Source organism: Camelus ferus, chromosome 3 (genome assembly GCF_009834535.1).
Source record: "Camelus ferus isolate YT-003-E chromosome 3, BCGSAC_Cfer_1.0, whole genome shotgun sequence".
NCBI classification, from domain to species: Eukaryota; Metazoa; Chordata; class Mammalia; order Artiodactyla; family Camelidae; genus Camelus; species Camelus ferus.
This window is the reverse complement of record NC_045698.1, coordinates 53,404,769-53,430,732: the sequence shown is the minus strand read 5'-3', so window position 1 is coordinate 53,430,732 and position 25,964 is coordinate 53,404,769. Positions and strand designations below refer to the sequence as shown.

At 35.5% G+C, this 25,964-nt stretch overlaps 2 protein-coding genes across 2 annotated transcripts in view; one reads left to right on the top strand and one right to left on the bottom strand.

Moving 5' to 3' along the window:
• SERINC5 (serine incorporator 5) overlaps window positions 1–25,964 on the top strand; it is a 131,158-nt gene that overhangs the window by 9,452 nt on the left and 95,742 nt on the right. The window lies entirely within an intron of this gene.
• Window positions 13,081–15,046, bottom strand: SPZ1 (spermatogenic leucine zipper 1). Its single transcript, XM_006186735.2, has one exon. The coding sequence runs from the start codon at window positions 14,277–14,279 to the stop codon at window positions 13,155–13,157; it is 1,125 nt and encodes a 374-aa protein (XP_006186797.1). The 5' UTR covers window positions 14,280–15,046; the 3' UTR covers window positions 13,081–13,154.

The following is a 25,964-nucleotide window of genomic DNA, read 5'->3' as shown; positions in this document are numbered from 1 at the left end:
GACTACACTGTATAGCACAGGGAAATATACACAAAATGTTATGATAACTCACAGAGGAAAAATTGTGACAATGAGTGTGTATATGTCCATGAATAACTGAAAAATTGTGCTGAACACTGGAATTTGACACAACATTGTAAAATGATTATAAATCAATAAAAAAATGTTAAAAAAACAAAAAACCAAAAAAACAAGATTTGATTACCATTCAAAATAATGAAGCTGTTGATGATTAAAGTGATGACTAGTTTTGAGAGGGAATAATTTGGCCAAATACTTCAAAATTGGCATGAATTCCTCAAGTGCTCCAAATGCTCAGTCAAAATAATGAGATCTTCCCTAGAGTGAATCTTAGCAGTTATTTCTCAAATTACACTAAGGAATTCTTTTTCATTAATATTTGATTTAGTATTACACCTGAAGTACAATTTTCTTCATTTCAATCATCATATGAAATAATAGAATATTTAATTGGTCAAATCTGAAAACAATCTGTAATAATTTCCCAATCTATGCATGTTGGTGAGAAAAATAATCATTAACTCCAAATAGTTGTCACAATGTTATAATTCACTGAATCCTTCACGCCTCTAGGACAAAGACATCTGTTACATTTCTGATTCTCAGTGACTGTAGCACAGTGCCTTTCTTATAGTACGTACTCATGAAATAGTGATATAATAAATCAATAATTTAATGAACAATTTGATTTGTTTGTGAAAGATACTTGAATTTTTGGCAGCCCGGTTACATTCTTCATATTAAATATTTCTATCTTTTGACAAACACTAATTAATGGTAGAAGCTAAGACCTTGGGTTGTTATGAAAGAAAAACTAAACTGTGATAAAAAATTTTCTGTATGTAATCCATAAAATATATAAATCATGCATAGGTAATCAAAAGTTGAATATATAGTGTGACCATACCATGTAAAATAAAATTAATAGCCAAAAGGTAGGGATGAAATATATTAAATTATTAACTATGGCTATCTTTGTTTTTTTGTTTATTTTTTTATTGAAGTATAGTTGATTTGCAATGTTGTGTTAGTTTCAGTGATTTAGTTTTATATATATATGTATATATTCTTTTCATATTCTTTTTCATTATAGGTTATTAGAAGCTGTACAGAGTAGGACCTTGTTGTTTATCTATTCTGTATATAGTAATTTGTATCTGCTAACCTCAAACTCCCAATTTATCCCTCCCCTCATTCCCTTTTGGTAACCATAAGTTTGTTTTCTATGGCTGTGAGTCTGTTTCTGTTTTGCATATACATGCATTTGTATTATTTTTAGATTCCACATATAAATGATATTGTATCATATTTGTGTTTCTCTGTCTGACTTCACATGCTATGATAATCTGATAATCTCCAGGTCCATCCATGTGGCTGCAAATGGCATTATTTCATTCTTTTTATGGCTAAGTAGTATTCCACTATATTATTTTTACACACACACACACACACACACACCCCCCACAACTTCTTTATCTGGCCATCTGTTGATGGATAGTTAGGTTGTTTCCATGTCTTGACTATTGTAAATAGTGCTGCTATGAACATTAGGGTGCATGTATCTTTTCAAATTGGAGTATTTTCCAGATATATGCCCAGGTGTGGGATTGCAGGATCATATAGTAAGGCTAGTTTTAGTTTTTAAAAAAAAAATCTCCATACTATTTTCCATGGTAGCTGCACCAAATTACATTCTCACCAACAGTGTAAAAGGGTTCCCTTTTCTCCACACTCTCTAGCATTTATCATCTGTAGACTTTTTAATGATGGCCATTCTTACTGGCGTGAGGTGATAGATATCTCACTGTAGTTTTGATTTGCATTTCTTTGATGATTAGCGATGGTGAAAATTTTTTCATGTACCTATTAGCCATCTGTATGTCTTCAATGTAGAATCGTTTGTTTAGGTCTTCTGCCCATTTTTGTATTAGGTTTTTTGGTTTTTTGTTATTGAGTTATATGAGCTGTTTTTATATTCTTACCAGTTGCATCATTTGCAAATATCTCAGTCCATTGGTTTTTTTCCCTTTCGTTTTTGGTTTCCTTTGTTGTGCAAAAGCTTATAAATTTAATTAGTTCCCATTTGTTTATTTTTACTTTTATTTCTATTATAACTATGGCTGTCTTTGAATGATGGATTTGTTGGGCTTATGTTCATAATATCTAGAATGAGGGATAACTATATATTTAGTAGATTTTTAGTACATACTACTTCAACATCATTACATAAGATCTCTGAATCACCCAAAATATATTTCAAGTGACATGATGCAATAGGGTTTCCCCCTCATTTTCTTTCTCTAAGGCATGTTTTGCCTTCATAAGCAAATTATCCTATATTTACACCTGTTACAGTTTTTTAGGTAAGTATATTTTACATAAATTTCCCCTCATAGTACCATTTTTTTAGGGTCATATTGAATTCTAATTCAGTTCCCCAGGGTATCAGACATCCCACCTAATTTTGTACCTTTAATACATCCAAGCATTTTCACAATTCTTCATCCAAATATCTAATGCATATAATAATCACAAGTAGTATCCATTATCATAATCCCAATTCAAAACCATAATTACCATAAGTAGGTAATGCAGTCAGTAAAATTTAGATCTGAATAGGGTCTAGTTATGAATCTGTCAGATTTCTATTTTTTCCATTCACTTACACGAAGTGCTCAATATAAAAACTTTTTTCAAAAATGTAATCTTGTTTTCACGTCTAAGCTTAGGTGCAAAACATACACATCTTCAAAGCTATGTACATATACATTTTCATATCCAAATACATATATTTAATACATATACTATACTTAATACATGTACAAATACATATACAAGTGCATATGTATTTCCTTTATACTTAATGTCATGTATATATGTATTATGTATTATACTTAGTATGTCATATTTGTTAAAAATAATATATATAAATACATACACTATCAAGCAAATATGTACTATTTTATAGAGCATCTGAATTGAATGCTTGAACACTGAGCACCAAGAAATTCATACTAGGGCTTAAAATGACACAGAACAGGCTTAGAACAAATCTATAGAGAACAGCCAGCTGCTGGTGAACTCATTCTCCTGCCAGTCACTTCTTAACACTGAAGCCAGGAAAAGTAGTGCAATTCTAATCAGTTGTTTTTTTCTTCAGTAAAGAAATTTTGTGAGAGAGAAGGATGAAACAAATGACTAAGATAATCTTTGAGTTATATGAATTAAACTAGATAAGTTATTTTAAAAAGTCAAGGGGAGTTAGACTATTGTTAACTCATCCCCACCACTACAAAGATGGATCAGGTTTCTCAAGACTGAGAAAGAGTTTTTAGTGTCTTTCAGGCCTTGGACAGCAACAGAAACTAAAGGGACCACCCAGTGGTGGAGAAACAGAGAACAAGGGCATGTTCTGAAGTCAGTTGGAAAAGTCAGGTGAGACTCATACCTGAAGCCACCTGGGCTCAAAAGACTGCAGCCGGGACCAGGCTCCGCAGCAACACTAGGGGAGGGTCTTCAAACAATGACAACCATGCAACCACTGAGGACAAAAGGCCAGCTCCAACCTGTTTTCTGAGCCAGGAGCCCAGAATTCTTGTGTAATCCCAGGGAGGGAAAGAGGGAGTTCTCAAATCACTGAGGTTGACTTTCTCCCTTCTCAAAGCAGATTACATTTGTCTTAGGGAAATAAGGGTCTGTGACTTTTTGTACCCTATCATTTAGTGCTCATTAAGTATGGTTTTTAATCTCTCAATAGAGAAGTTTGGAATAGCATAGGAATAATTCCCTCTTTAAGAGCATTCCCAATGACCTTTATTAATATTTTCTACTCCTGGGATGTGGTAGCCAGTCACCTTTAATTTATTCCTTCAGATTAAGAATAGACTCTAAGGGAAACTAGCTGTATTTTTTCTCCATATGGTATAATTATTTTAATACTGATTTCATCCTACCTTCCTCAGATAAATAAATCTCAATATAAACACATAGATTTTCAGGCCCTTATAATATATATTAAACAAAAATATCCGATAAACATCTATTTTGTGCGTTTTTTCGGATTATGACACTTTAAAAAGTTTTCCTAGAATTCTATCTGCAATACGGTGTAAGAAGACTTAGTAGCTTTCATGTGAGGATTATTCTTGCTATATTCTTGTATTCACACAATCCTGCCCTACAGATATTTTTTACTGAATCATGTTGATAAAAATAGGTAATAGGATAATAATCTCAAGTAGAATATTAAATATAATAAAATTATTATGTAATAACATTTCCTAATATTCTTTAAATACTAGAAAATCATTCTGAAAAATAATGTTAACACTTAAAGAGAAAAGTTTACCAATTGCTATATAGCAGTCATGTATTTTGGCTATGATTCTGGTATTACAGGCAATTTTCAAATCAATAATTTAAGCTCCCACCTCAAAAAGCTAGAAAAGAGAGAGAAAGAATAAACCCAAAGCAAGCAGAAGGAAGGAAATAATGTGGAGCAGAAATCAAAGAAATTGAAAAGAGAAAAAATAGTCAATGAAACAAAAAACTAGTTCTTTGAAAATATCAATAAAATTGACAAACCTCTACCAAGACCAACAGGGACAAAAACAGAGAAGACACAAATTTTCAATATCAGGGATGATACAAATGATATCACTACAAACCTCAGAGATATCAAAAGGATAATAAAAGGGATACTACAGACAACTCTATGCATGTAAGTTTGACAGCTTAGATGAGATAGATAAATTCCTTGAAAAACACGAACTACAACAACTCACCCAATATGAAACAGATCATATGAATAGCATTATAACAATTAAGGAAATTGAGTTCATAGTTTTAAATCTCCAAAAACAGACAAACAAGCAAAACCCCCCAAAAACCTCTAGACCCAAATAATTTTGCTGGAGAATTCTACCAAATGTTTAAAGCAGAATTAACATCAATTGTACACAATCTCTTCTAGAAATTTGAAGAGAAAGGAACACTTCCCAATTCATTTTATAAAGCTAGTATTACCTTAATACTGAAACCAGACAAAGACAGTACAAAAAAACAAACTACAGACCAGTATCCCTTATGAATATAGACATAAAAATTCTTATCAAAATATTAGCAAATATAATTCAGCAATATAAAATAATGCTGTGACCAAGTGAGTTTACTTCAGGGATGCAAGGCTGATTCAGTATTCAAAAATCAGTCTATGTAATCCACCATATTAACAGACTAATTTTTTTTTAAATCACATAATTATTTCTATTGATACAGAAAAAAGCCTTTAACAAAATTTAACATTTGTTCTGGTAAAAACTCTCAAAAACCTGGGAACAGAGGGAAACTTCCCTTCTTGATAAAGAATACCTACAAAATCTACAGCTGACCTCATATTCAAGGGCAAAAGGCGGAATGCTTTCCCACTACTTTTGTGTCTTCCAAGACACAGTTGCCCAAGTGGAAACCTTTAAGGAGGAGCCAAACTCAGCTTGCCAACACAATAAAGGTTTTTAAAAAGCCTTATAACATAGCAGAACTCCTATGTTGATAATAAGTGTATGAACTCAGAGGACTTCTAGGCTGAAGCAGAACTAATGACTGGAAGTCAGAGAAGATCATTGTCTACCAGTTGCTTTTCATAATTAAGAATTGCACTAAGGAAGGAGAAGATGCCAGCCTAGGTATAATGCTTCCCTTGAAAACATCCTCACCCTAATTTTAAAAGGTTATAGGCGTATTTGAGTTTGTGATTTTAGAGGTGCTAAATGTCCTCTTTTTAAAAATAATTTTTAAAAATATTTAAAAAATAATAAACGTGGTGTTTAAAAGACATTACTGGAAAATCTAAATATGGCCATGAGTGACAACAGTATATTTGGAAATACAATAACTGGTTAAAGTTGCCATTCTCTTTTCTTCCTCAGAGGATTGTCCCTTTTTAAAAACTAGCTTTAAAATGTTAGAACACTAGATAGTATTTTACTGTTGACAGAAATATATAGTAAGAAAAACACTGAAAAATGATAATGTTATAAAGATGATTGTATAAACACTAAGATATGTAAAACTTTAGATGATTAGTTTCAATAAAGTCCTTAAAGTTCTTAATAAAAAATATGCTTCTTTTGATTAGGTGTCATAATTGGTATCAGCCCAGAGTTTTGATCAGAGATGTCAAAAAACATCTCTCCATGCTGATATGTGTAAATTTGGTTCATTTTAGTTTCTGTATTATTATTTTTTATAATATTTTTTATATATCCCAATTTAGCTGTTCTTTATTGATAAATAAGGGTTTATTTCCCACAGTATTGCAATGTTGCAAAGAATATTATTATACAGTCTACTTTTGCAAGAGTTTCTTTAGAGTTTATAAGTAGAAGTAAAATTGCTGGGCTGTAAGATAAGTGTATTTTCTTTCTTTCCTTGTAATTATTTTCCTATGTAATACATTAAACACAAACACTTAAAGGATATCATATAATGTCTATATATAATTTAAAATACAATACTTAAAGTCATACCAGTGTATCTACTAGATTGCTTAGTAATGTTTGGGTTATAAAGGAAACAACAGAAAGATATTTCTAAAAACTTAAAAATAATAATAATGAAAATATTTCCTATGAACATTTGTGATTCACATTCACAGTATATACAGGGAAATTTATAGCTCTTAATAAGTTTTTGAGGAAACAAGAAAAACTAAAAATGCACACAATAAACATTCATCTCAAGAAATTGAAAAAGAACAACAAAACACTAAAAAAAAATTAAAATAAGGACAGAAATAATTGAAATGGAATAATAAAAATAATAAAGAAAGTTAACAAACCCAAATCCATTTTTTGGAAAAGATTAATGTGGTAGACCAAGAGAAAAAGTAAAGATACAAGTAAGCAAAATAGGATATTTCTCCCAGAAAAGTGTGACTTGCTAAATGGTACTTTTCTCTTAAATTAAAAAAAAAAAAAAACCCTTAAGATCAAAACAGAATATAAATATCAGTGCCTACTTCCTCGTAAAATGAAGCTTACAACAGACGAGTGCCAACCAAACTGACAAACAATATGCTTCCCTGTGAGAGAAGATTTAATTAAACATGGATTAGTGGTTTCCTTGAGAAGTGTAATTGTCAGAAAAGAAAAACATTCAGCTGACTGTGACACTCCTATGATGAATCTTTGTCTGAGGCCTTTGCCTGTGTTAAGAAATATTTAAAAAATTACTTTCTACATCAATCAGGTTTGTGGGAGAACATTTTAAAAATAGTGACATAATTATATGATAATGATAAATCCACTTCTCTACTTCACTTTGATCTGGTATACCTTTCTCCTTTATGTAACACTATCTTTCTTTTTCACTTTCAAAATATCAAGGAACCCAACTTCAGGACATCTTGTATACCTGTATTATTTGCTATTGTTCCCTTCCTTTTTGGCCGTGCTTGCTTCTGGTTAGTTTCTAATTCTCTCGTCCAATCTATTCTTACTCCACAGAGAGCAATAAGATCTTAGCTGAGAGAGAGCCAGAGAATCTTTGACCACTGGTCCTTGGTCCAAAAGAAAATTATGATCTCCCCTTTGTAAAAGGAACAATTAGGACCTACACAAGTTATGACTCAGAATCTTCCCTTCTTGGTGCAGTGCTTCTTTTCATTATACATCCTTATGTTCTTTAATATAAAGCTTCTTATGGTTTTCTTATTGAAAAGATTAAAAAGTGCTCCCAAAGCATGGACATGCTAAAAGAACATGAAAATATCCATAATTGCAGTACCCTTAGACAACCAACCTAAGTACCTTGATGAGTCCCTCTGGATCCAATCCAGGGAGATTAAAGAAATAAATGTGAAAGATAAGAAATTAAAAGACTTTAGAAAACTTTTATCCATGATATAGGTAAGGGTTTCTTAAACAAAACAATGAAAATTAAAAGGGAGAAGTTTAATAAATTGCACTACATTGAAGTTAAGAACTTCTGTTCATCAAAAGAAACCACAAAAAAAGTAAAAAAGCCAAACCACAGTGGGAGAGAATGTTTACTACTCAACTGTCACAGGACTAGTGTTCAGAATACATAAAGAACTCCTATAAATCAATAATTTGAAGCAAAAATACAAGCACTTCATGAAAAACAAAACTCAAATGGTCAACAAACATAAAAAGTTGACTAAACTTAGTAACTGAAGAAGTGCAAATTAAAACTACCATGAGGTACTATTACATAACCATTGAATTAAAAAGTCTGGTAATACTAAATTTTACTGAGACTGTGGAGCAATGGAAGCACTTTTACAGTGATGGATGGCACATCAATTGGTACAATCACTTTAGAAAACAGTATGACAAAACCCAAGGGGTGGTTAAATAGATTTTTAATTTTTAATCATTTTTTAAATTGTGTATGTATATATATATATATATATATATATAAATTTCATGCATTTTTCTGTGCATTTGTCATGTTGCATATTTTTTAAACAGTTAAAAGGTAGTAAATAAACCCTTACTTTGATCTGAATGGAAACCAAATTTTAAAAATGAAATTTTGGCTCATGGAATATATTTAAAGGGAAACAAAGTGCTTATTCTTACTAAAATATTACTATTACCAAGAATTTTTTTTCCCTGTGGAACTGCTATGGCTTGATGGGGAAAAGTTTATAGGGATCCAAGTACTTTGAAATAAAAAATCTAATACATTACTATGAAGAATTTACTAGGAAAAATGTCACAAGTGTGTATGGATTTTTCCTTCTTCCTAAGAGGATTATCCAAATATATATATCTTAAAAGTTACTCTTGCTATTGGACAAAGTATACTGATGATAGGACTGGACATCCACAAGTTTCAAAAACACTGATTTTTATTGGTATTTGACCCTTAGGTGTGAGAATATACAGTGTTAAAGAACTCTGGACTAGGTCAATACTGATTCTTGTTCCAGATTTTCACTGATTTCACACCTTGGCTTTTCACTGTCAACAAGTGATGGCCTAAAGATCCTTCCACATATAAAATGCCATGATACTTCTCCAATAAATTTTACATTAATTGAAGGAACATAATAGATTATTATCCACTGAAACCCACATGAAAAACCTTTAAAAATGTCTTGTTTCAGAAATTTTCATTTACATGTTTAGGAATTATATGTGTGTGTGTATATATATATCCTTATGGTAGAAGAACAATTTTATAACACATATAAAATGGTAAAGTCAATACCAAATCCAGACAGTCTGATATAGCAGAGATTTCTTGCTGTACTTGATGCTTAATTAAAAAGCTGTAATTTATTTTAGCAATAATTTTTTTTCCTGGTAACATGCACCACATATACAGTAAAGTATAGAATGAATTGCACAATGTTTTGTTCACCAGTAGCATAGATGGTAGTTTCCATTAGAGGGAAAGGCAAATGGAAAAATATGATTCTTTTAGTACCCCCAGTACTGTTTAATTGGAAGTCTTTTTCCTTTACTAAGGACTGTAATAGGAAAATTTTGTCTCTTAGATTATTTATAAAATGATACATATTCCAGACATGAAAAAGAAATGTTTATGGTGTAGGGAGCAATACTTCAAATTGTATGTTCCGTACTTGCAGCATAGTAAAATTTCTTATGCTCTATGTTTCATTCATAACAGAACCTGTGGTGGAGATTGTGATCAACTTTGTTGGGTTTTTTTAATTCACCTTTATTTTATCCTGAACTCACACATGAGATTTTTGGATCAGAGACAGATTATTATTACTTACATAATAGTAATTGTGCTAGTTAGTTCCCTTTGCTCCAGTTCTTATCTCAGGAGAGGTATGATGAGAACCAGATGTCACCCTACATGCAATGGAGCCTGTAACATAAGGGAGGAAAGCTGAGAAAAGGAATCTAGGCATTTATGTAGAAAAGAAAGGCAGCTGTCCTTCTCCCCCTTCAAAAGGAGGGAGAAAAAAAAAACCCTCTGCTCCCTGAAGACAAAAAGGATCTGGGGTTCTCACTCTAACACTTTTATAATGTAAATAAATCTCTCAGGGGTTAGATAAGTCCAGTTCTGCAGCTTTACAACCCAGAGATACCTTGATATCCCAGGCCTTACCCCAATTTAAAATGTAAACACCCATCTCTAAATTTAGGTAACTCTTTTGAGTTCCTATTATCTATACAGTTGTAAAATATCTTTCAGAGCTTACTTTTCATCCAGTATCTCAAGTTTCCATAAAATTTGCTTAGAAAGCCCTAACTCTGGGGGAAGACAAAAATATTTTCTCTCCACTTCACAGTGTTCCAGGATTAATTTTTCCTCTGCCTGGACAACATGGTTACCGAGCCCTCATTTCCCAGTTGCTTCCAGATAGATGTGGCCTTGTGACTGAGTTCTCACCAATGGAAATTTCACTTTTGGGTATGGTGCTACATACAGTCTAAGGTTCAAACTGTGACTACCTCGAGTTTGTGTTGTGTGCAACAGATGTTAAATATCGTGGTGCTTCTCTCAAAAATTTGAAAATCCTGCAGTTCTCTTGTGAGTTGGTTGTGGTACCAATGGAGCTTCAGTGCACAGATTAGAAACTGGAGAGTTGGCCCCTTAACATTTGGCAGATAAATGACACTGACAGAATTCGTTCAGGTAATGCATATGAACAAGGGAAATGCAAGAAGTGATTCTTTGGTTCCGTGATAATGTAGTTTCTCATTTCGTTCATTTAGCACCTCCTATGTGAAATCCCTGTTTGGAAATGGAATAAGACAAAGTCTGAGGCTAAAAGGATCACTCATTTTCTTGAATGTGAAGAAATGAAGATTAGGTGTTTAAACAAATGGGTTCTCCCAACAAATAGTGACAAATACAGTTTTCTTCTGAGGGTATATTGACTTCACCTCCATTCCCAAAGGGTATTTTCACTGGGTAAATAATCCTGGGTTGATATTTCTTTCAGTTCTTGAAAAACATTTGTTTCTTCCTAGCTGCCGAGGTTTCTGATGAGAAAGTCGCTGTCATTTGGATCATTGTTCCCCTACATCGAATGAGTCTTTTTTCTGTAAATGATTTTTACTTTGTCTTTAGTTTTCAGAAATTTGATTGAGTGCCTTGAACTTCTTTGAGTTTATACTATTTGGAGTTCACTCAGTTTCTTGAATCTATAGGTTTATGCCTTTCACTAAATTTGGAGAATTTTCAGCCATTTTTTCGTTGAATACTTTTCCAGCCCACATTCTGCCTTTTTTTGTTGTTGGGGGAGTCTGATGACACCCATGTTAGATTTTTTCCATTCCGAGGTTCTTGGTATCATTTTTTCCAGCCTATTTTATCTGGAATCTTTCCTCTGATACCAACATTCTACTACTGAGTGCTTTCAGTGAGTTTATTTTACTTAATATATTTTTCATTTCTACAATTTCCATTTGTCTCTTCTTTATATTTTGTATCTTTGCTGAGACTTTCTGTTATTTTCATTTTTTCGAGTGTTTGTAATTGTTCAATGAAACTTTTTTTTAATGACTTCTTTAAAATTCTTTTCAGATAATTCCAACATCTGTGTCATCCCCCTGTTGGCATTTGTTAATTGTCTATCCTCATTCAAATTGAGATTTTTCTATTTCTTGATATGGTGAGTGATTTTTCTATGTATTTTGGACATTTGGGGCATTGTGTGTTGAGACCCTGGATCTTGTTTTAAATCTTCTGTTTTAGCAGGCTTCTTCTTATGCTCTGCCAGCAGGGTAAGGGTGTAGAAATCTAGGCTCCCCATGTGGCCTCCACTGACGGTTTACTATGCTGGGAGAAGGAGATCAGGGAGGAGCACCTTGTTACCATCAGGTGGAAGTAGAACTTCAGGGTCCCTCCTCTGCCACCTCTGTGCCAACCCAGAAGAAAGAAAGAGTGCCTCATTACTGCCAGACAAGGGTAAAAGTCTAGAGTCTATGCTCAGTATTTGCTGATGGGGGTGAGGGTGAAGGCATGGCATCTTTTTTTACAGTTTGGCCAGAGTAGGGCAGTTTTTGACAAAATGTTTCATTTTGCCAGACTGTTTCCTCATCCCTTGGCAAGAGAAAGCAGGCTTGGGGGTGCAGAGTGCACTTTTTGTCTAAATGCATTGGCATTTCTGGGTTATTGGCTCCTTAGTTCAGCATACATAATGGACAAAAAGAAAACCAAGGGAACTCAACACTATGCTGTTTCTTAAGTCTCAGGGTCCCTGGCCAGTACATCTCCTTCTGTCCACCTTTCAGAGTCTTCTTACATTCATTTTATACATAATGCCCAGGATTTTTAGCTTACTTAATAGGAGGAATAGGGAGAAATAATTCCGCTCCACTTTTCTGGAACCAAAAGTTCAACTCTCTTAACAGAAAATAATTGCTTTTCCCCTGGGTTCTGCCTCTACTTGGAGTAATGAGAGGAATTTTTTCAGCACAGAACTAAAATCTAGATACACATCTGTTCTAAACAAGCCAAGGTGTCCTTCCCCAAGGGCCTCTACTGCCTCGTATGCCCACCATTTACTAGTTGAAGAGCAAGGGAGAACTATTAGTGACAGCAGATCCAGAGGATAGGGAGATTTATAAGAGAAAAATTGTTTAGAACATGGTTTATCAGCATTTTTTAAACTCCACTACTGCCCACACTTCAGTGGATAATAAATAGGAAAAAGAATATGCATTTGGAAAAATGAGCTTTAAAAGTTCACAGTTAAAGTGTTATATACTTTTTTCCCCAGAGCTTTCCCCCCAAGGGTAGTAAATAAATAAGAAAAAATATTTTCCTTTGTTTGTTCTGTTTTTTTATTTAGATCTTTATCTAGAGAATTTGGTAAATTCTCACTTTTGTTTAAAGTGTCATAGAATCTCAATCTAATATCTACAAAAACAAATCATAAAGATGACAAATGTGACCAAAAGTTGACATTAATGGTCATTAAGACCAAACTTACGTAACTACTCAGGTAATGAATAAAGTTAAGTGTTAATCTTCCTACTCTATAGCTCGTTCTTGGTTGAACCAACAGGTCTAACCTAGGTTTGATGATTGATTATGCCTGGAGCTGGATGTACTATAGTTTTGTTTTATTTTATTTTTTATTTTTGAAGAATTGCCTTTTCTTCTACTTTTGGTATTTTCTAACTTAGGCTGCTGGCTGGCCTCTTTTTTCCTATAAGAGCTCTTCTTGCAACATGAGTATTGAACTGGTTATTATGAGCTTTCTTTTTATGACAAGCATCCAGGCTTCTATAGAATTGATCTCCTTCTTGAAATGTACCTTCCATTTCTTGCATGTTTTGCTGTTGTATTCTGACCTTCTCTGCCTCTGATAACTTCTGTTCTTCCTTTTTCTGCTTGTGGTTTGTCTGGATTGGCTTCTCCTGTAGAGGTCTCTCTTTCTGATTATGGAGTTCCTTGAGAAGCTCTACTCTCTGCTCCAAGATTTGGCATTCATTCTCCAGCAAAGCTGCAATCAAATGCATTGAATATGTGTCTTGTTTCAGTTTCCTCACTTGTTCTTCCAGCTCATGCTTAGCTGACATCTCGTTATTTGGTTGAGTTTGGGAATGGGCTCCATTATGTTCAAGAGTTTTCATGTCTTTCTGAGACTTCTGATAGGATTTTATTAGTTCACTAAGCTCAGTCTGTTGCACACTCCAGTGTTCTGCTTCCTGTAGTAACTGCTCCATGTTGTTCCTCAGTTTGGTATTTTCTTCTTGAACGTGAAGGAATCCATAATTTGCTTTTTCCTTACTTAGCTGAGTTTCATGAAGGGCTGTTTTTACTTCTGAACAATTTACCAAATCCCTTGCAAAACCTTGTATTGTGTCGTTGGAGTTCTGGTTTTCCAACATCATCTCCTGTTTCTTTGTATTCTGTTCTTTTTCTAGGTCCAAACTACCAACCAGTTTTTTCAAGAGTACTTCATTTATTTTATCAAGTCCTCTGATTTTTTCTTTAAGTTCTGACACATCCTCAGAGATGTTGTTTTCCTCAAAAGATTCTTTTGTTTCTGTGGTCTTCTCTTCATAACTTGTCATATTTTTAATAATATCTTTAAGTTCTTTTAAGAGATTTTCAAACTTCTTTGCAATCCGTTGTTCAGTTGCTTCATGGTCACTAGTTTTTAGGGGAGGAGGAGAATCACAGGAGGCAGGGGGAAGGGATCCAGTTTTAAATAAGGCAATGATAATCCTAGGGTCCAAAGACTCTTCATTGACATCAGGAGGCTTAAGCGTTTTGGAGGGGGTGGGCCCTTCCATCTCAGCTGACTTGGTAGGACTGGTGACCAGGGCACAAGCAAAGCAGAAACTTAGAGATTCCAGGAAGGGAAGGTAGTGGTCCTCTGTGCAAATGGGTAGAGAATGTGGAACTAAGCAGACATCAGAGACCAGAGTTAAGGTCTGAAACCAGGAAGATGATGTTTATGTGGAAGGTAACATCTCAGACAACCTAGGGGGAAGGAGGGTGGGAAAGGGGACCGGGAGCTAGGGCTCCATCTCTCCTCCTTCAGGGTTCTGATGTTTATTCCCTGACCCTGGCAACTGGGTCTTTATTCTGTCACTGCACCAGTGTGGCCTGACCCCAGATTCTTTTTCCTTTGGGTCACAATAGAAGCCTCTTAAACTCCCACCCAGGGACTCAAAATCAACCTAGAGCTACTCCTAATCTCTGCTCCAGAAAGATCTCTATGCCAATCCTTCCTTTCTTTACTTTTCTAGGTTTTTATTCATCTCATTCAGTGACTTTCCTCTCATCCCCACCATACACAACCCATTCTCAGCTGTGACGTGTCTTCCTGCCCCGTAAGTGTGTGGCTGAGAGCACTTCTTTCATCGCATCTGGAGCACTTGTTGCTGTCATTCTAGGAGAGATGCTATTTCAAAATAAAGTTATCCTTACAAAATAGAACCCCAAGAGTGCTGGGATCTTTCTGTGCTTTTAGGAAAATAATGTCAGAAATCACTCCATTAAAAAATATTCTACTGCAGTAAGGAGAGAATATCTGAATAGTTTCTTAACAACCTAATTACAGATTGAGACTTTTCTTGGCTTGGAATGCAGGCACCCTTTAGGATAGGCTTAGTAAGCTTGCTCCTGAATCATTTACATCAGGGGATATAAAACTTTCATTACTTTTCCCAAGAACTTGTTCAAAATGGCATAATTTATCTAAAATATTTAAAACAGTTAAATCCTATAGTGGCTTACAGAAAGGTAACTGAAGGCTATTAAACCTAGTGCACTCTTGTCTCTGTCCTTAGGTGTCAGGACCTTGAGAATATTACATTCAATGAAAGAAAACGTGAGTGGGACTTTTTTTTTTTAAGTGAGGCTTTTTCTTGGCCTTCAAAATCTTGCTAGCAAGCACTTTACTGACCAGAAATATGCTTGCAGTCTTAAGGGAAAACTCATTATCTAGCAGGTTTGGGGTTTTTTTGGTTGTTGTTAGAGAAATTTATGGGTTCTTTTTCTTTCACAGCTCCCAACTCACTTGACTTTAGTTTCCCTGTTATGCTCATCTTCCAGCCAACTGGGCTCAGAGCCGTTGCCTCATGACCAGCCACAGATGCAGTGGTGTTGGTCTCTTTTTTACTTGAAGAAGGAGCACTTTTCTAACCCACACAATGATACTGCAGAGGCTAGAGGTTGCCCTTATGCTTTTAATCTGTCTCATAAGGTCCAACTTTGGTTCGTATTTTCCCTTGGACTCAAGCTCTCATTTAAGATACTTTTATAATCTCCAGGACAAGAAGACATTTTTTCCCTCTGATTTGGTAATTAACTCCTAGCTTTAGTGTATTGTAATCAAAACATATAATATTTCTACTTTTGAAATTTTCTCTTTGCCCTAATAGATTATCAATGTTCATGTATATTTTACGGATGCTTGAAAGAAACTGTAGTCTCTATTTTCTTCTTGTGGCTTGCAGCTTTTTTATGCTTTTGGACATAAACCTGATATTACCCTCGTCTTTGATTTTTCTAGAAACTGGTTTGAAGGTAGCTTGGTCAAGATACCAAGAGAACTCTCCTTTTATAAAAAGGGGACTTAAGTATTTCCTTCCTCCCTACAAATATAATGAATTTCAAATAACATTTCTGTTAATTTTACTGAAATTTGAGTTGCTGTAGATGCTGAAAGATATCCAGAGTGGTCTTTTTTTCTTTATTGACCCGCAATCCCAGTGGATTGCCTTACAATTGCTATCTACTAAGTTTCCTATAGCGTAATGACTTTTCAAAAAAGAAACACAAAAAGAAGAGTAAAAAGCTATTAGAGAAAAAACTTGCATAGAATTATCTCTCTCTTTAAAACCAGTTTGCCTTAACAAAAACATAAACCATATCAAAGCGTAGATGATGTCAACATGTCTTATTTCCAGTGATGTTAACCTTGGTCACATCATTAAGTGATATCTGCTGAACTAATCTAATATAAAGTTATAATCTTTACCTTTGTAAGTAACAAATGTCCTGGGGAGGATGTTTGAGATTAGGAAGTTATCCTATTTCTCCTCAAACTTTTGCCTCTACAATGTAATTTTAGTATACAGAGGTGAATCTTGCCTGCAACAATTTTTACAGTGGTGATCTAATGATGATTTTCTATTTCTTTTATTCCTTTTATATTTGTTGATTGGAATTATTTTGTAAAGAAAAGCTGTCTCTTTTCCTGTATTTATTTAACCATTTTTTTCTTTTTAAACAATTTCTTTTATTTGTCAATAGTAAAAATAGTAACTGTTTTCTTTTCTTTAAAAAAAAAATACCTTTATTGTGGTATGATTCCTGTACAATAAACTGCACATATTTCAGATGTATAATTGGAAGAATTTTGATAGATATATACACCAATGAAACCAGTACCACAATTTCTGTCACTCCCCAAGAGGTGCAAATTTTGAATTCCAAATGTATCCCTTTCCACACCCTTTACTGCCTGGTAACCATAGTTTGTCCTCTATGTCTGTGAGTCTTTCTGTTTTGTAGATAAGTTCAATTGTGTCCTTTTTTAAGATTCCACAGATAAGCAATATCATAGGGTATTTTTCTTTCTCTTTCTGGCTTATTTCACTTAGAATGACAATCTCCATCCATGTTGCTGCAAATGGCATTATTTTATTCTTTTTTATGACTGAATATTATTCCTTTGTGTGTGTATGTATGTATGTATGTATGTATGTATGTATATACACCACAACTTCTTTATCCAGTCATCTGTTGATAGACATTTGGGCTGTTTCTATGTCTTGGCTATTGTAAATAGTGCTGCTATAAACATTGGGGTGCATGTGTCTTTTTGTATTATATTTGCCTCCAGATATATGCTCAGGAGTGGGATTGCTGGATCATATGGTAAGTTTATTTTTAGTTTTTTCAGGAACCTCCTTACTGTCTTCCACAGTGGCTGTGCCAATTTACATTCCCACCAGCAGTGTAGGAGGGTTCCATTTTCTCCACACCTTCTCCAGCATTTATCATTTGTGGACTTTTTAATGATGGTCATTCTGACTGGTGTGAGGTGATACCTCATTGTAGTCTTGATTTGCATTTCTCTAACAAGTAGTCATGTCAAGCATCTTTTCATGCGCTTGTTGGACATTTTCCTTAACCATTTTATCCATTCATTCATTTACCTATGTGTTTATATAAGTATGGACTCAGATATTTATTTCATTTGGGATGATTATAATTGAATATGATCACTTTCCTACTCAAATACAAGTGAATAATTTAGTAGGATGAAATTTTTGGTATAATGAAGTATATTTTTATTTTGTGTAATTGTTCTACTTGCTCAATAGTAGTAGTAGTAGTAGTAGTAGTAGTAGTAGTAGTAGTAGTAGTAGTAGTAGTTGTTGTTGTTGTTGTTACTGCTGTTTTTTAACCGAAGTGTAATAGCTGAGTAATGATGGCTATTCAAGGGTTAGAGTCTTTATATTTACAAGGCATGCTATGCATGGTGTGATTTTAAACATAATGACCTATAGGATTGCTTTTATAGGTAGTAGCACACTTGCATGTAGCCATTTTGGAGGAGAAATTGTCTGAAATGTGAAATTTTATTCAAACAAGCAAAATACAGATGTGGCTGGACATGTGTATTAACCCTTTTCCTCAGCCATCCTCTCCCCTTTGACCACCAGGTGGTGCTGTGGGCTCTTAAAATTTCTAAACAACCACACCCTCCCCCTGACTTTTTTTTTTTTTTTTTTTTTAATTATGGAACTCTAGAATGAGTGGAACTGTGGGGATATTCTCATCCACGGCCTAATTTTTTTTAGAGTTTGAGAGTGGGGATTCTACTTGACTTCCCCAAAGTTACAGCTGGTTATGATGAGGGCTGGAATTAGAGTATAAGCCTTAACCTCACTTGCCTGGGCCAGAGGGTTGGCTATGGAAGAATTTTAAAATTTCTCCTCAGTGTTATATAGGAAAAAGGTTATGTGGAAGAGCAGGTTTTCAAAGCTGCCGAGATTGGCTTGTTTTACAAGGACACTGGCAAACAAACCTATACACGCAAATGGCATTTTGACTGACATAACTATGACCAGAGACTCGCAAGAATCTAACCTTGTCCACATTTCCCTTAGAAGCAGGATTTCAGTATTGGCTAAGTCAATATTTGCAGCAACTTTATAGGACACAACTGCTATAAATAACGAGAGTGGCTGTATGGAGGGAAAAATTGAATAAAAAAAATTGCAAAACTTACACTCTGCAAACTACAAAGTACTGTTGAAAGAAATTAAATAACTAAATCAGTGAAAAAGCAACTCATGTTTATGGATTTGAAGACTTGATACTGTTAAGATAGAAATACTCCCCAAATTGATCTACAGACTCGACACAATTTCTATCAAAATCCCAGCTGACTCTTTTGCAGAAATCAATAAGCTGATCTTAAAATTCACACAAAAATTCAAGGAATCCAGAATAGGCAGAAAAGGAATTTTTCTTTTTCTTGAAAAAGAAAAACAAAGTGGGAAGACTCACATGACCTGATATCAAGACTTACTCTAAAGATATATGGATCAGAACAGTGTGGTATTGGTGAAAGGATAGATCAATGGAACAAAATGGAAAGCTCAGACATAAACCCACACAATTATAGTCAACTGACTTTTTTCAAAGACACAAAGGCAATTCAACAAATGGTGCTGGACAAATTGGACATTCATATGCCAGAAAACCAATAAATCTCGACATATACTCACACCTTCACTCTGCTTAGTTGTTCCTTATAGCCTGTATCCCTGTCTGGCATTATATTATCAATTTCTTTATTAACCACCTGTTTTCTGTGTTAGAATGTAAGCACTACAAGGACAAGATTTTTGTCTTGTTCTCTGTTGTATTTCTAACATTTATAAAATCCCTGACTCATGAAAGACATTTAATAAATGTTTGTGGAATGAATGAATACATGTGAGATCTTGGCGAGTTTCCCTGGTAAGATTTACTGATGAGGCTATACCAAGATGCAGATAATAAAAAGATACTATTTCAGATACCTGAAGTGGCCTCCTAGGATCAACGGTAGGACCACTGACAGACACAGGTTCACTTTAACAGATCTATCCATTAAGACAAGCATAAGAAATTCCAGGTGGGTGTAGTATCAATAAAATAGAGGCTTTCACTGGTTTCAGAAAGGGGACCAGAAGACTGATCTTGGATTAGTGAATCTCCCTTTGAAAGTTTCTGTTTTTATGGTCTTCCTGAAGTTGGCTGGACGTTCACTGGCTTTGAAAAATTATTCTCCTTTGATACACACATACTAATATCTGTCTTGGGCTAGCAACTTGCCTTTTCTCGCTAGACCTCCTTCTGCAGTACGTGCAGTCAGCCAGCTGTTGTGACCTTTCTTATCATGAAGGGAAATCTGGGTTTCACAAGATCTTTGTTTTCTGTACTTCATTTTCCACTTCTTGAATTTTCCACTAATGAAATTTCACTGACTCTCAGCTGATATTTCTGCTCTTCTCTTCTTATTCTTATTCTTCCTGAAACAGCTTCTTTGGAAAAATACTGCCTTTCTGCCCAAGAGTTTATTAAGAATATCAGCTTTCTGATGCAAAGGTTTGTGTTCATTTTCCAGTAGCGCTTTGGCTTAAATAAGTGAGCAAGATTTGTGTTCCAACTATTCTGTTTTCCAGCCCTTGCTGAGCTAGCAACTCAGCATTTAGTTTAGATTGGAAATGGCCTTTGTCTTTTTCAACTATTGTTAACAAAGATTCCTTTTTTGAGCCATCTATCATCTTTTTTAACTTCTTAGCTTGGTCACCTGCCAGCTTTCAGCTGCACAATGTCATTACTCAAAACCTGAATTTCTTTGTGTGTGTGTGTGAGCAAAAGCACTTGCTCTGTCTTTTGGAAATTTCTGAGCATGTTTTATTAGATCACTGAGCTTATTTCAGTTTTCTGCTTCCAGTTGTAAGTGTCCAAATTTCCTAAGTCCAGGATATTCTTTTTTAACCCTCAGGAATCCAGGTTTTGTCTCTTTACTAAAATTAACTTCATTAAATGCTCTTTTCAACTCAAAGTTTGCTAAAGTCCTTGTAAAAACTAGTAACATTTCCACTGAGTTCTTGCAATCTAATACTTTCTCCTGGTTCTTTACATTCCTGTTCTTGGGGCCTAAAATAACAAGTGGATTTACCACTGGCATTTGATTTGTTCCTTCAAGCCCTTTGATTACATCTTTAAGACCATTTTTTCGAAGAGATTCTTATTCTTATTTGTATCTTGAATTCCTCCAAAAACTTCTTTGTAGCTTTGATCTGTTTATAATCTGACAACTCTTTAAGAATTTCTTTTTTCCCCCAAGAAGCTTTTAAATTTCTGCACAGCATGCTGCCAGTCATGTCATATCTTTTTTTCTTATGGACAGAAGCATTCCCCCTGGAAAATGCCAAAGTAATTACTTCCTAGTAAGGCAGTTATGCTTATAGATTCCAAAGGCACTTAGTGAAAATCAGGCTGTGGAGACTGCAGTTGGGGGCGGTGATGTGGCAGAGAAGAGAGAAGGCTGAGGCCAGCAGGCACCAGAGATAGAAGCCTGGATGCAGAACAGACGGTGGGTGTCCAGCTGACTCCTGGCAGAGCTGATTGAAAAGAAAAGTCCAGGAAGAGCTGGAGCTCAGGATCCACTGGCCCCTCAGGACTTCCTGCTATACAGCATCTGCCCTGGCACCCAGATCTCAATTCCAGAATCAGGCAAGGCTGGTCCATCTCCAGATCTTATTCTAGCCCTGCTACAGTCGGACCCTTTCCTCAGCAGTACAGGTAGCCCAGTGGCCCCTATGTAAGAATTGGAAACAGACACAATTTCCAGAATACTGTCCTGCCATCTGCCTGAGGATGGCTGTAATGAATGCACAAACCCACAGTGAGTATGGTGGGACTGGTGCCATCTACACCCGCACAGTCAGACACAGTGGGCACAGTGGGCTGTCCCTCTTGCCCCCTGTGGTGGGATCTCCTTCTCCAGAGCCCACTCGGGCTTCTCTAACTCTCTATGCTAGAATGATCCTAAAGGTAGGCATTGCTTTCCTCCTGGGAATGTCCCCAGTTCATTTAATCCCATCTGCCATCCACCCTTCTTTCAGTCCCTGACACTATTGCTACTTGAGCTAGAAGGTAAATCACACATGAATGTCCATAGGGGCCCAAAATATTTAAAGGAGAGAGTTAAGCTGCATAAGAAAGTAAGAAAAATTTGTTTTTGCTCTTAAGAGGCAAGTTAAAGAGCACGGGACTGAGTGTCACAAGGCCTAGGTCCCAGTTCCAGGTATGCCATTTTAGCTGAGCCAGGTGATCACTGACATTTTACTTTGGGCATTTTACTCTGGATCTGTGAGGTGTCACTGTAAGATCAGTGAATTGAACTAGATGATCATGAGGGCTGCTCTTACATTTGCCAATCTTCGGCTGTCCAGTGGTGATGGTTAGTGACCAGACTGAAGGAACAGTGAGAAACCTGGGAAAAGGCTCCCTGCTTTTCTGGGATGACGTGACTTGGGAGAAATTGCTTCCTTGGGAGGAATAAATATGTCATACCACCTAGACCTGGACAAGCAGCCTGACACTTTCCTGGTGTTTCTTTCATATCAAAGGCAGGGCCACTTCTAGCTTCTAATTGTGCAGATTTTGACCACAGTGCAAATGAGTGTTAAGGGTCTTAGGTAGAGTGCATCAGTTAAGGAAGTTTCTCTTCTAATTCTAGTCTGTCAAGAATAAGGGTTGACATTTATCAATTGTGTTTTCTGCATGAGCTGAAAGGATCACGTGGTTTTCTCCTTAAATCTGTTAATCTGGTGAATCACACTGATAGATTTTCTAACATTGAATCATCCTTCAATTATTTTGGAATAATTTTCTTTTAAAATACACTATTGGACTGGATTTGCTTATATTTTATTTAGGACTTTTCCATCTATGTTTATAAACAATGTTTTAAGCACAAAAGAGAGTTTATGGGCTCATTTAACTGAAAATTCCAGTGGTAATTCCATGTGTTTCTAAGTGAGAGTGATTTTTAAATTTCTCTTTCTGTGCTGACTTTGTCTGGCTTTGGTGTCACGAATAAACAAGTCTTGTAAAATAAGTTGTGTGTAACTTTCCTTCTTTTCTGTTCTCTTAAATAGTTTGTATAAGATGAAGATCAGCTTTCCTTTGAAGTTTTATTAAACAAACCTCTAAAAATATCAGCGTGAACTTGCACTTGGGCAGGATGGTGTCTGGATACCCTGGATGAACTTCCCAGTAAAACAACTATGACTGCTGGAGTAAATATTTTTAAAATTATATAACTGTATTACTGAGATGGTCAAACAAATATCAAAAGAGAAAGGAAAGTAGGAATTTAGAAGCAACAGACCATAGTCTTCCCTTGGGGCATCCCCAAATCCTCATAAACTTAAACTTCAGTTTTGACAGTTGAGTCTAATACAGGAGGATAGGTGACAAAACCCATCTCAGACTTCTCTATAAAGCTGGGTCTGCAAAATGCTAGGCCCTTTGTGTAAGGATAAAGTAGAAATGAAGGCACATCACAGAAGGGACCAGTAAGAAAATTGCTTATCTTGATCTTGTTGCTGAGTGGAGAGAGGGGGAAGTGACTGTCTTGAGAATTTAAAACCAATGATTATTTGGGCACAAGGCTGCCTGGAGTAAAGAGTATATTTTCCAGTCTTCTTGGCAACTAGATGTAGTCTTTCGACTGTTGTTCCGGCCCATGGAATGTAAGTGGAAGTGATGCTTGTGTTTCATTCAGGACTTTTCCAGGTATGTTCATAAATGAGACTGATTTTTAATGTTCTTTTCTGATGCTGACCTTGTCTGGTTTGAGAGTTCTCAGAAAGGGAGAAAGGCACTGGAGCAGACAACTAGCAGTCTGCCTCCGTGGTGTAAGAGGTGAATGAGGCATGGAAAGGGGGGCCACGGAAACAGAATTTTCACATCAGCCAAGGAAGATCCCAGCCCTGGGATCCTCTAAGCTTCAGCTACAATAGCTGCCGTAAAAAAGAAAAACTGCTATAATTACTTATGGAATGTGGAGGGGATGAAATGAATTATTTTCATCTTCATTCCAAAGTAATCTGGGGCATTTCATGGGCTAGAAGTGGGGGGAGTTTTGAGTTGAGTTACTCAAAAGGGAGAAAAAAAGGTATGTGTTTGTGTGTGTGTTTAGGAGAGAGGTCCAATATAGTTTAAATATTTCTTGAATGATCCTTTTCCTGGATGTGCTTGTCAGAGCTTTTATTTTAAACAGACCTGAATTCAACCTAAACCCAGCCTTCTGCCTTCCTCAGTTCCTCTTCTCATCTGTCCTAACCTGCCTTTCTGTGGCCCTCAAAGGAGTTTCATAGTAACTGCAAATCAATGCCTTGTCCTTGAGCAAGCTGGGCCTCCCCTGTTCCCGCTCACAGAGCCCTGGACTTAAAGCCACAGTGCTGGTCTGAACCAGGGTGGGACACGTTAAGGAGTTCTTTCATCTGGGATGAACTGCCGACTTAAGGACTCTATTCCAGTCTCAGCAAAAAGTAAAAGATAAAATACATGTAACCCCATCTTCCAATCCCACTGAATTCCAACTGGTCCAGATCTACACCTTATTTCCCTATCACTAGATTGAATCCTGTGAGCACCTGTGTGTCTGTCAGTGCTCTACATTAGCAGTTCTCAATCGTTTTACTAGTATACTCCACGTAAAAGTTTTTAAAGTATGTACTTCCTCACACATTTCTAAATTGACAACTAAAATTTCTCATCACGTTTCATGTAGGTACATAGGATATAACTCCTGCATATTAAAATATTGACACAGATTTAACTGTTAATCATTCTTTCAAATATATTGAATAGAATCTAAATGCTATAGTGATTCTGATATGCACCACCATTCATATTAAAAATACACAGACAAGCTTCTCTTTGGCAATAGGAAATTCTATCTCACTCCTCCTTCTTGAATTTGTATTTCCAATACAGATCCCATCTCCAAATTTTATCCTAATGTAGCATATATTTATGCTTGCAAGTTTTTTATATCAACTCTGATAGTTATTTGCAATGAAAAAATATGTATATAAGTTGAAATTTTCTTTTTGTTTAATTTCTTGTGACCATAAGGCTTTAAGTCTTACAGGTTACAATTATTAGTGATATAAAATTGAAATATTATACTAATTGAAAGAACTTTAAAAATTATTGATAATCTTTTTTTTAATCTTGTAAAATAAATAACCATGTCAGGGTGGCTGTTCCACTCAGAGTCAATGTCCTTTTTGTCCCATACGACAGGTCTCAGGAGCATCAGGAGCATTGGTAAAGCAGCATTTCCTAAAAAACGATTCCTCTCTGGTCACAGGGTTTTCTTTTAAGTTGTTGACATCTATTCTTTGGGTATTGAGGCTGGCATTTTTTGTTTTGACCAGAAGGTGTCAGGCAAAGACAACTATGGCAACACTGTCACTTGTGAAGGGGGAGGTAGGAAAGGAGGATTATATGAAGCTAGAACAGAGCACAGGTGGATGTTAGGGATCTGGAAATAGACTCTTTAAACTATGTACCTTGTGTACACCTCGAATATTGCACCCAAATTGAAGACCATGCCCTGCAAGAACAGTTCTCGAATTCAGGACCCTTTTGCACTCTTAAAGACTGTGGAGGACATCAAATAGCATTTATTTATTTGGGTTCTAGCTATTTACTTTATCAATAATTAAAATAGAAGAATTTTAAATATTTATGTAATTTACTTTTAAAAATAATAAACCCATTGCATGTTAGCAAAAATAACAAACTTTTCTGTAAAAAAACCATATTCTACAAAACAATTACTATTTACATTTTTATGAAATAAATCTGACAGAAAAAGACAAATTCTGTGTGATCTCATTTATATGTGGCATCTAATAAAACTGAGCTTGCAGAAAAGTTAAAGGTAGATATTGAGAAAGAGAGATGAATGCAGTCACTAAATCTGCCATTCTGAACCCCAAACCTCTTCTTCTTTATTTTAGAATGATTTGCCGGTACAAAAATATAAGACAAGCTTCACTGTATGAGCTGTCCTCATCCTAAGGTGCCCTTATGACCCCTTGTCCTGATTTGGACAAAAAAGCTGAAATAAGACAAGATATTTAAGTTTGGAAATCAATGGGACATGATGGGGCCCTTTTGCTCCCAGCTCCCATCACATAAGAGCTGGTAGTTCTTGGCTCAGGCTCTTCCCTGAAAGCCAGGAGCCCCAGTGTCAACTACGGTAAAATCGAAAACCAGGAGTTCATATTCTAATATTTTGATCCCATCTGAACTAACAGCTGTTCCAAGACCTGTTTGCCCTCAAGCACTTCCTGAGTAACTGACTCCCAGAGTTAACTGGGATTAGGTTAAGGTACTGCTCTCTTGGGGACCCCCACGGAGCAGGGCCTGAG